This window comes from Sphaeramia orbicularis, chromosome 4 (assembly GCF_902148855.1).
Source record: "Sphaeramia orbicularis chromosome 4, fSphaOr1.1, whole genome shotgun sequence".
NCBI lineage: Eukaryota > Metazoa > Chordata > Actinopteri > Kurtiformes > Apogonidae > Sphaeramia > Sphaeramia orbicularis.
Genome location: NC_043960.1, coordinates 35758689 through 35771245, shown reverse-complemented (window position 1 = coordinate 35771245; position 12557 = coordinate 35758689). Strand labels below are relative to the sequence as shown.

The window sequence follows — 12557 nt, the reverse complement described above, 5'->3', positions numbered from 1 at the left end:
TGTCCCATCCGAAGAACAACAACAATATGACAATGAAGCATTCGCCAGTGGTGAAGATCCAGAAGACATACAACCCCATAGGGAAAGGAGGGTCACATTCAGTGACATCACAGAAAATATTACAGTGCAATATTATGATACTGTAGCAAGAGAAGATCAGGAAAGTGTCAATAATGACGTGTTTGAAAATGAACCACGTGAAGCTGAAAAACATAAACATACAGATAGAGATTCAGACGATAATGAAAAAGACAAGCCGAATGTTTCAGGTGTCACTGGTGCAGACCATACAGGCATCATGGAGTATGAACACATCCCAGACCCAGAGAGGACCAGTTTATCCTCACACTCTTCACATTCTTCACTATCTGACCAAGAGGACAAAAAGGATCAGGAAGACCACTCAACAGCCAAGTCCCTTCAGGTGTCAGAGGACAACATTCAACAAAGAGCTGACCTCTCAACAGTTAAAACAGTAGAGGTGCCACAAATTACAATTGACAACAGAGATGACATTCCTGGATTTTCTTCAGAGCCGTTTACAGATTGGTCACCTCATGATAAGTGGCAGGACGGTGGAGAACAATTTGACTTTAGCGATCGAAGCACATCTGCAAGGTCCAGCATTGTGAATAGTTCTTTTAATGATCCAAAACTCATTGTGCTCCCCTCTCTAGATAAACAGAGAGCTGATAGTATGTCCAGCTCAAGTTCATCTGTCAGTGATGATGAGCCCACACATTACACCGTCAACCCTGACTCGGAAGATGAGCAAGACACAGAAAGGTACAGAAATCACAGGCTTATTCATAACATTAATCCTGGGCTCACTAACACTTCCCTCAGACAAGATGTAAAGCCAGTAATGAGGGCAGAACACTCCTTTTCCTCTCATAGCAGTGAGAGTGATGAGGAGCAAATGCATTATAAAGTTCAACAAGACACAAAAGAAGAAGAAGGGAAGGGAAAAGGTCTTGGTTTGGGTGGTACCAGCAGTAAAAATCTGCTGGAAAACCAAGCACCGTCTGAAGTTTCTTCTTCTTCCAGCAGTGAAAGTGAAGCAGAAATTAAAGACCTCAAACTGGGTAAGGAGAACAAAATGAATAAACCAAAACCACTTTTAACTGACCACCATTTGCCAAAAACCATCAGTGCCAAGTTGTCAGTCTCTGGTTCATCTTCTAGTGATGAGAATGAGGATGAAATTATAAAACCTGCAATGAAGCAAGAGGTTGGAGATGAGCAGATGGGAACCCTTGATGCTATGAAACACCAATGGCCTGCCTTAGACCTTGAGCATATTCCTTCCATCAAGAGGCGCTTAGATTTCAAAGTCACCCCTTCATCTTCTAGTAGCGAGATACTGAAAGACAACGCAGCTCAAATCAATAAACATGAAAAGGGGGGTGCAGAAATACTGTTGTCTACTGTTGACCTTGTGCAAATTAAGAGGCCTCTAGATGAAAAAGCACCATCACCACCTCATGAATCATCTTCTAGTAGTGATAGTGAGGATGAAACAGCAAACCAGGGAGTGAAACAAAAACAAGAGATGAAATTTCCAAACCAAGAATCTAAAACTGTAACTCAAGACTCAGAATTACAGTGGTCTGCTCATAATGTTGAGAATGTTACTCCCAATAGGACACATTTTGATACCAAATCCTCATCGATAAAGTCTGATTCATCATCTAGTAGTGATAGTGAGGATGAAACAAAATTCCAGAAAAAGAAGACTAAAGTGGAAACCCATTGGCCAGCAACTGATCTAGAGGGTACTACAGTAGTTAAGAGGTGTCTAGATATCAAAGCTCCACCACCACCTCCTGAATCTTCTTCTAGCAGTGATAGTGAAGATGAAGACATGAAATTGGAGCAAGAAAACTCACATTTGGCCAAATTTCCAAACCAGCTATCTACAAGTGTAAGTAGTGATCCAGAATCAAAGTGGCCTTCTCTCGATCTTAAACAGATTCCACCCATCAAGAGGCGTCTAGATCTCAAACCCCCCTCACAAGAGTCTGATTCATCTTCAAGTAGTGACAGTGATGATGAAAGAGTAAACCAAGAGGTTAGACAACAGCAAGAGAAGCCAATTTTTACAAAACTTTCAAATCAGTCAACTAAAACTGTAAGTCATGAGCCAGAATCAAAGTGGGCCACTCTTGATCTTGAACACATTCCATCCATCAAGAGGCGTCTAGATATCAAACCCCCCTCACAAGAGTCTGATTCATCTTCAAGTAGTGACAGTGATGGTGAAAGAGTAAACCATGACGTTAAACAGACGCAAGAGAAGCCACATTCAGCAAAACTTCCAAACCAAGAATCAAAAACTGTAGATCATGAGCCAGAATCAAAGTGGGCCACTCTTGATCTTGAATGCATTCCATCCATCAAGAAGCGTCTAGATATCAAAGCACCCACATCTAAGTCTGAATCATCTTCTAGTAGTGACAGTGAGGATGACACCACACACCACAAAGACAAACCAAGACCAAAGGAGGAGGCTATTTCAAAACCTCTGTTTCAAGAATCACAAAAAGTAACTCAAGATGAAAACACTTGGCCGGCCCTCGATCTTGGCCAAGTTACTCCCATTAAGAGGCGTTTGGATATCAAAGCACCATCAGCACCTCCTGAATCATCTCATAGTGAGTCTGATGATGAAAGAAAACAAATGCCACAGGAGCAAGGGAAGACAGGCATGGAAATGTTTCCAAACAAAGAATCTAAAAGACCTCTAGATATCAAATCACCCTCACACGAGTCTGATTCATCTTCAAGTAGTGACAGTGATGGTGAAAGAGTAAACCATGATGTTAAACAGACGCAAGAGAAGCCACATTCAGCAAAACTTCCAAACCAAGAATCAAAAACTGTAGATCATGAGCCAGAATCAAAGTGGCTCACTCTTGATCTTGAACACATTCCATCCATTAAGAAGCGTCTGGATATCAAAGCACCCACAGATAAGTCTGAATCATCTTCTAGTAGTGACAGTGAGGATGAAGCCACACAACACACAGACAAATCAAGACCAAAGGAAGGGGACATTGTAAGACATCAACTTCATCAGGTTCAATCATCCTCCAGTAGTGACAGTGAAGATGAAAGAGCAAACCAAAAAGTTAAACAGAGACAAGAGAATGTTTATTTGGCAAAAGTTAAGAACCACGAATCTATAACTGTAAGTCATGACCCAGAAACACAGTGGCCTGCCCTTCATCTTGAGCAAGTTACTAAAATTAAACGGCGCTTAGATATTAAAGGTCCATCACCAGAGTCCGATTCATCATCTAGTGGTGACAGTAAGGACAAAACAACACACCACACAGAAAAGCATGACTTTGAAACACATTGGCCTTCCATTGATCTTGAGCATGGCATGCACCTCAAGAGACGTCTAGATATTAAAGCACCAACTCCTGATTCATCTTCTAGTAGTGACAGTGAAGATGAAACCACAAAATACTATGAAAAACCGGAGCAAATACAGAAACACGAGACAGAGCTTCCAGTAAAAGTATCTCAAACTGTAAGTAACAACTCAGATGAACAGTGGCCTGTAGTTAATCTGGAACATAATATACATGTAAAGAGGCGTCTAGATATTAAACTGGCTTCTAGCTCATCTTCTAGTACATTGCCAGAGGAAATGAACACCACAAGGCTGCTGGAAATCAAACAAACTTCCCAACTTAATGATTCATCTTCTAGTAGTGACAGTGAGGATGAAACAGCACATCAGATTGTTATGCAGAGGCCAGAACAGGCTGACATTACAGGCCCTGCATTTCAAGGATCTCCAACAGGACATGTACCACGACCACAATGGCCCTCTGTAGATCTTACCAGTATTACTCGAACCAAGAGGCGTTTGGACATCAAAGCTCCATCACCACCTCCTGATTCTTTATCCATTGGCAGTTCCAGTCACACAGTAAAGATGGAGGAAATAAAGAAAATGTCATCATCTAGCAGCTCAGAGGAGGAAGAGGCAGTACTTGATCGACCACTGATGGTGGAAAAACACAAAACATATATGGGAAATGTCAATGATCCTTACATAAAGAGACGTCTGGATATCAGAGCACCACCTCAACTAGGGGACTCTTCAAACAGTGACACTGACAGCAAACTTTCAAGACCCACTGTGAAAGACGAGAGTAACAATGATGATGGGGGTATCACAAAAACTGAACAACAAAATACGCTGCATAATTCAGGTATCCCCCAAATCAGCAGACGTCTTAATATCAAAGCACCATCACAACAAGCAGATGCAGTTCTTAGCAGTATGTCTTCAGGTTCTTCCAGTAGTGACAGTGAGGATGAAAACAGGAAACACAAAGCCAAACCAGGAATACAAGAATCTGCTATATCAAAAGGCACACAAAAGGATTTCATTAGGACTCCTAAAACCCCAATGATGAACATTTCTCGGAGTCCTAAAACAAGCGATGTTAAATTAGAAAAATATATAGCCATTACAGATGACGTTGGGAGAAATACCACAACTGACAGCAGGGACACAACACCCCAATCAAACCAAGAGCTTCAGTCCCGGTGGGCCACAATGAATCTTGGTATTTCTCGATTTCGAAAGCGTCTTGACATCATGTCACGTACAAATGAAGCACCCAGATTGCCCTCATCTCCTCTGCCTGACTCCTCCTCCTCCTCCAGCAGCGAAAGTGAGCCTGAGAAAAAAAGTGGCTCAAAAACAAAGACAAGCTTGAAAGATCAGGTTGACACCGCTGTCAAAGTTAAAGAGCCATTAAGAACAGACTTCAGTCTACCAACAAATAGGGAAAAGCCAAATCAAGATAGTGTGTTGACTGGTTTTGGCGTTCAACATGTTAATCGCCACCTGGACATAAAGGTCAGACAAAAAACTGCTGCTACTCCAGCATTACAGCAACAGTTTGAACAGTCTTCCAGCAGTAACAATAAGAGGGATGTTAATATCAAAACATCATCACAAAAGGAATCCTCTTCCAGTAGCAGTGAGGATGAGACAGTATCCCACAGGGTTCCTAACCTAACTTCTGGTATCCCTCGTGTGAAGCGGAGCCTATATATCAAGGCACAGTCACCACCACCCACTGATTCATCATCTTCCTTTAGTGAAAGTGAAAGCAGTCATGCATCAAAACTCACGTCTCTGACAGAGGAGCCCATTATCCAGTATAAGCGCACAATTATCAAAGCTTCCCTATTGGCTACATCCACCTCAAGTGGAACTGATGGCCAATGGCACAGGAATAAAGAAGCAGGAAAGCTAAGCCTTGCACAGGATAATTCGTCTTCTGGTTTGAGCTTTGAAGATATAGTCAAGAGAAAGATTCAAAAGTCCAAACATCGGGCAGATGCAGACCTTCCTCCCAGTATAAGGTGGACTGGCATCAGTAGTTCTCTCTCTGACCATTCCACACCCAGTCTGAGGATACAACAGGATCCCCCCACAGATCCAGACCACTCCCTCGACTCCTCCAGCAGTGAAAGTGAAGATGAAGTAAAGCAAGACACGGTGACAACCAATAGGACACTTATGCATAAATACTCATCTTTTAGTTCCAGTAGTGCTTCCCTGGCATCCAGCAAAGCCCTCGATCAGTCTGACAATTCAACTTGGAGCGCAAACGACATTTCAAGGACTTTATCCGAGGACAGGAAGGAAAGGAAAGGTCTCAGTGCATTAAAAGTCATGTCATCAGAGAGAAGAGAATGGGACATAGAACATGATGTAGATAAATCTCCTCTATTTGCTGACCAGAGTTCACAAAGTAACACCAGTCTTATCTATCAGACACCAGAAACACTTCTATCCCCAACTTCAGAGAGAAGCCCTGCAGAGATGTTGTACAATATTTCCCGATACAGGAGACATCTTAATGAAAACACTGGACCACCTCAAGAAGCTCCACCTCCTGTTCCAGCAACACCACCGCCTGATGAGGCAGTAGAGCTCACATGGTCATCTTCACAGAGCAGCAAGGAGCAAGGCCTAAGTTCATATTTGCAACAGAGAAAAAGCATGACTTCACATGCACCACAGGACCTGCACTCCCCAAATATTACTGAAGTTTAAGAATAAAACAAGCAAATTATTAGCATTGTTATTTTTTCTTTAAATCATGTGTGAAGTAAAATTATACAGAATATATATATATATAGATATTATACAGAACTATTGTGGAATGGGTAAAAATGTTTTGGCAAAATCAATTTTGAAACAAGAATCAGTATTAATGCAATTTAGGTGGATTATTAATACATTTGTTGATGAAATCATTAGGAACAAACACCAAGCAGTTGAATACAAATATATGTATGAATATAAAAGTAGAAAAAATTAAACTCTGGCAAGGTACATTTTGATGTAATGTTATGAGCGACCCATTAACTAAAGAGCCCAAATATAAGTTAATAAACCCTTTTATTTATGTATATAGACATAGGTTATATTGAAAACAAACATATAGACACATAGTTTACATACATATATACAGTTGGGACAAGGCTGTTCATCCTCCTGCATTGCCATGGGAGAATACTAAACCTTTACTCTCTTCAATCTGACAATTACCTCCATTTAAAAATTATGCTGATGTTTCATGTGTTGTAACAATATGTCACTTGGTATCAGTTGCAGTGAATTTAAATGAGTCATGTACCTGTTATACATTTTGAATAAATGAAATCTTATAAACTGGCTGCAGTGCCTTTCTGCTGTATGACATGAGAATGTGGGGCATGGGGTTTATGCAGGAGGGAACTCCTGTTCCACCGTGAGGTTACAGGTGTGTTCCAGGTCTTAATAGTCACAATCATGACTTTCTGTTCGGTAACATGATTGTGAATATCAAATTAAGCACAAAACACTTGCACAAATTCCTGTACAAAACAAAAAACATGTTTTCAAAAATGTTTTCAAAAAATCTCATCCATTCACAAAAGGCTCTGTTGGAGCAATGCATGCAAATATTAAATCTTCTGACGATTCAGCATCACACCACAGCCAAAGACAAATTTATACATGTATTACAAGAACAATACACTAGGCAAAAAGAACAGCATAGCATCATCACGCAGTTCCAAACTGTCAGTGTCCATTGTTTTGATTAGATCCTATGGGTGGTACATAGCAACGCTTTTAGCAAACCTACCTTTCTACAAAGCCTAAAAGGACCTCATCCAGAAAGGGTCACTGGTCTTCCACTGTAGTTACATTATTAACACTGTCAGTGTTGGGAGAGATGCTACTAATAAAGGGAGACTTGAAACTATCAGTGGACTAAGGAAGACAGAACAGATACCACATATCAAGACAAAATGGACACTAACTAGTTCTATGTCAACTTATAACACAGCCCAAACAGTCTCAATTCATCCTGAAATAATCCCTGACCACTCAGTGTGTCTGTGTTTGAGTGTGTGTGTGTCTTCTGTGTCTGCACATGTGTATACAGGCAAGTGACAAATTAAAGGAGAAACCTGAGGGGAGTGGTCTCTTCCAGGCTGAAAATGCTCCTGTCTACAGGGCATGAGGTTTGAGGCATATGAAAATGATGTGAATTGAAAGCTGCGGCCTTTACAATCACCAGATCTAACGTCACCTGTGAACACCTATGAGAGTTTATTGGACTGATGTGTTAGACAGCGCATTCCTCCACCATCATCATAACACCAAATGAGGGAACGTTTTGAAGGAACGTTCTTCATCTCTCCAGTGGAGTTCACAGACCTGCAAAATTTGTACCACAGCGCTTGGGAACTGTTCTGGTTGCACTAAGACGCTTCATGTTGGTTTTTCCTTTATTTTGTCACCAGCCTGTATATTCAGATTTGTTGGTATGTGTGTGGGACACACAAAGTGACTTCCATGTTTTTGAGGCACAGTAATACTCTTACCTACACAACGAAGGTACATAAATTGGCCATCAGACCAATAAATGCTTGTCAGAGCACTAGTGGCTCACCGCTGTACTATGATAAGAGTAAGTAAGCAGCAATGCTAATTTGTTTGGTGTTGAGGTCTGAAGCCTTTGCAGGGAGTTAGCAAATGGTTAGCGTAAGCTGGAGCAAAACAGCAGGAGGGACCAAAAACCAAGAGAAAGAGAACACTGGCACAAATCAATAGTAAACGGCACAGGCATCAGAAACCTGCATTCAACCTTTTGACACAGTGTGCTTCTTGAAGAACTCTATCTAAATCCAAACATGACAAACAATAGTTAGCGCCACCTGTCCAGAAAAGCTCAAGTTCAAGTTCATTGCACAGAAATATAATATTTTAATGTGCCCAGGTCAACATGACCCTGTTTAAGACTCAGACACAATGCATGAATGGTCATTTCTGTTGGTTTCTCTGTGCTGGAGACAGGGGGTGAGGAGTGCTTCTCCCACACAATACCATTTTGCTTTCATCATCCATGTGTGATGTGTCATGTCATCCTAACACAGACAGCAATATGACATGTCACAGTGAGAGAGAGCAATGCCGCTGGGGGATTGCTGCAAGCTTGCCCACTATGCATCTAGGGAACGTAAGTTCACAATGACAGCCCTCCGCCCGTTCTGCTCTGGGCAGCATGCACCCAGGCTGCAAAACCCAGCGCCCCCACCCCTGCCCACCCAAAGTCCGAACCCCCTCCTTCACCGAGAAGCACCCACCGCCACTGCTGACGTACATCTTTGCCATTTTTGTATTGTTTACTTATTGGTTGTTGATTCTCATAGCCGTTGTTGTCACAGTTGTGTTTTTTTTTTTTCCTTTTTCGGTTTTGCTCCGCAGCTATGACATCTGTCTCTCCTTGTACCATTCCACAAACTCGTCCAACAAAACTGGCCCTGAATTAAAAAAGAAAGAAAAAAAGTAGTTTTTTATGAAACATGACACAAAGCTCCGTCACCATATTTACGTGGATAAATGCATTCACTTACAGGCACCGTCCTCATCATAGTTACTGAGGTCCAGATTGATTGTCCTGCTGAACTCTAAAACATTGCACCATTGGTCTTTGTTGATGACTTTGTACTTGGATTGCTGAGGAATAACATATAACAGTCAATCAAAATAAATTCAGTGCTATACATCTCCTCTGTAAGGGACATCTGATCATTTTTGAGGATCTTACCTCTAGAAACTGATTAAACACAGGAAACAGTGGCCACGTCTTTCCCAGCAGAAGTCCAAGCATACACTTGGCTGTGTTCAAGTCCAAACTCCTCTGATCCTTTTCCTGTCAAAGCCAAACACCCAGATCTTCATGAAATCAAATGTTGATCACGACTTCCTTAACCCACAGCTGTTACTGCTTTTAAAATATATGTGGCACAGTTGAACTCTAGGCATTTATGCCAACATTTAATTTTCTTTCACTACATCAGAATGACTTGCCTGAATAGATGCCTCACTGCTAAACTGAGCTGAATTTTGTTTTAGGATTATATACACTTCTTAAAAAAAGACAGTGCTCATCCTTACCCGAGCAAAGTCAAAGGCATATCTATAAATGAGCTTAAAACTGGTGCTTTCGTTCAGGACAGATCTCAGGTAGTCGAGAGAGTTCCTCAGCCTCTCTGTGGAGTCACACCTGACAACAGGAGAAAAATTCCTTAGATACACTCAATGTCACTCCCACTGACTCTTCAAAGAACAAAGTACATGTTTAAAAAAAAAAAAAAAAAAAAAAAAAAACGAACAGGAGAAAAGGAATAAATCAGTCCCAAAAAACGAAAATAGGTAAAGCTGTGACATACTGCAGTGAGCCCATTCCTCTCAGCCACTCTTGGAGGGTGAAATACCCCATACTCTGGGCATCCAGCTTCCAGGCAAGAACCAGCATCACCACCTGGGCACAAACAATACCTTTTATAGCCACATAGGTCCTTAAATAGAAGATGCATCACCACACAATATCAGTCTGTGAGACAGAAATCATTTAAAAAGGACTCAACCAGCAAACATACATAAGTAGCAGCTTCAACAATTTTTATCTAGATCTGTTTCTACCAGTTTCAGTAATTAATTTGCAAATCAAATTCTTAGCCATTACTGCCAAAACATGTTCCTTAAAAATCACTTGCTTATTCTGACCAGCAGCCAAAAGAAGAAACAAAGAGAGGCTGCCATTATAAAGCTGTAAGTGAACTGCATGACTTGTGTCAATATTCAAGAATTGAAAATGAAAAGCTGCTTACGTTCTCTGGCTCGACCCCAATGTCCTCACAGAATTTCTCCATGCCCTCTGGACCCACAACATCATCACAGCCTATTTCAGAGAGACAAGTGTGAAGCCACATATAGCATCAAATTAACACTTCCAACCACATCGATTAGTTATAAAATATAAATTAATAGTGGAGTAACTCTTGAAGCAGTATTTTAAAATACAAAAAATTCACCTGCATATTCATAGAACCATTCCAAGCATCTTTTACTTGAGAATGTGTCCTCCTCACGGATTTGTAATGTTTCATGTTTCCTAAAAACACTGCAGACCAAAGGACAATTTTAATCAGGAATTACATTTGCCTAAACAATCTCATTTTTCATCATGTTTCATAAAAGCCTTGCTGTGATATTGAAACAGCATAGCATTTAATCTTGAAGAACAGGATGTCAGACCTGTCCTGACGACTCTTCTTGGCTGACATGTCATCTCCAGCAGAGGGTCTCCTCTTTTTCCTGGGAGGCATGGCTCTAGAGCAACAAGCTGGAAAAGACAGACAGAAAAATAGCTGCTCTTAGTCAAGTCATATGTGGTTAAGACTTGGTTATAGATGAAAACAGTAACAACAAACTGCCCAAAAAGGAAAAAAAATCAAAATAAAACACAACTCATAGTATTACCTGAGGGGTGGCTGTCCTGTCCAACGTCTTCAGTTAAGTTCTACCAACAGAAACATAAAAATACCATATACTTTGAACAAGACATTGATATACACGATGCCCATTCTCAGAACTACAACACAGAGAATACACACAATGTTATGTATTTACCAGCCTGTGTAAGGTGTGGTGGATCTTATGGATGCTGGCCAGTGTAGTCAAGTGGGAATTCAGCTGAAAATCTAATAAATACAAAAACTGTAAAGAAAACATGGCAAGTGCAAACTAAAACATAACACTCTGGCTTATGCTCCTAATCACAACAGATAAGGGGGTACAAGGGTACAAGAAGGTGACATCATTCCAGCAGCAGCCGTTCATACAATGTCAACTTGCTTCTTTTTTCCAATAATGCAATCAAACTCTACAGTCATCTGATAGCCAGTCTTACAATCACAGGTTTACGTTTCAGAAAAATATCTCACACGAAGAAGGGAGTGACTATCTGCATTCCTCAAAAGACATGCTAACTCGAAAGATTTGATCATGCGTTTGCCATCTTGCCTCAAAACGTCCTGTCGCCTTTAATAGCTGTCATCAAACACCGATGCTTTGAATGTAGTTCCGAAGGCCAAAACCAGACAACCGAACACACTGCCGAACACATACTAGCACTAGCTGCATACCTAAAATAGCAGTGCAGACGCGCAACTTGCACAGAGTTTACAAAGTATCTAGAGAGTTGGGCTTATGGGCGTTGTAGTCCATTTCCTTCAAAAAGGCCGCTGAAACTTCAACTCCATTTGGATGTAAAACTACAACTCCCAAGTCTTGACAGTACGACTATTTCTTCCAGACCCCTCTACCCCCCCCAACATTTACCCCAACTGATTGAATGCATTTTACATTGTTTAAAAATATCAAACATTTTAATCCCTACAAGCACATAAGTATTGCGAAGATGTTTTGCGCCATCTGATGTAGATGCCGCAGAGCCCGAGAGCACTGCAGCAGCAGGCAATGAAAGATGTTTTACACAACTGCGTCACAATTTTCCTTTTCTGTTACAGTCCGCAGATGACCAAAAAATGACCGATCTACAAAAGCAATACGCTGATTTCGACTTTGACCTGAAATTCACCACGTAAACCTCAGTAACGAATGTAAAGATCACAACACACCGATTACTGTCGAAAACCTTCCGATTTCAGCTAACGCTGGCTGCATTCAGCAGAGCACCGCTAATGCTACACATAAAAATAACTCCGGGAAAAGTGTTGAGTCAAACGTGACCTCATGTGTGACCAAAGCAGCTGAATTTACACTTGCTATCCTTCCTTTGTTGTCGTCAAAGACAGCACTGGCATATACAAAGAGATCAGCAAAGAGCACGGGATTCATGCGTTCTCCTACAATCCTCTAGACCGACGGGCTAAAAGTTGACACAGAACCACTAAGCGACTGCTCGCTGCCTTCCGATAAACACTGCCTCATCTGTGAAGGGTTGTAATTTCATCGAGAAAAGCCTCTGGAGCGTTACTACTTACTTGCCGCATCAGAGTGCATTTTTATGAAACATACAACTGTCTGTGGGAAGTCCGCAGACCGGCCAATAGGCGGGCCATGTCAACGCAAACCACGCCCGCGGACGATGATTGGACGCAATCCTTGATAAACTCCGCCCCCAACTACTCTCCATTTGCTAGTCAAGATGTCA

At 41.3% G+C, this 12557-nt stretch overlaps 1 protein-coding gene across 1 annotated transcript; it reads right to left on the bottom strand.

Annotated features, from left to right (window-relative positions):
- Positions 1-6425: 6425 nt before the first annotated feature.
- On the bottom strand, positions 6426-12471 carry dcun1d4 (DCN1, defective in cullin neddylation 1, domain containing 4 (S. cerevisiae)). The gene is given in 12 exon segments (XM_030132398.1): positions 6426-8856; positions 8950-9052; positions 9144-9248; positions 9494-9602; positions 9769-9860; positions 10210-10280; positions 10414-10502; positions 10637-10724; positions 10862-10901; positions 11012-11082; positions 12388-12435; positions 12438-12471. Coding segments are annotated over 12 exon segments (900 nt in total). The 5' UTR covers positions 12466-12471; the 3' UTR covers positions 6426-8800.
- Positions 12472-12557: the final 86 nt, after the last annotated feature.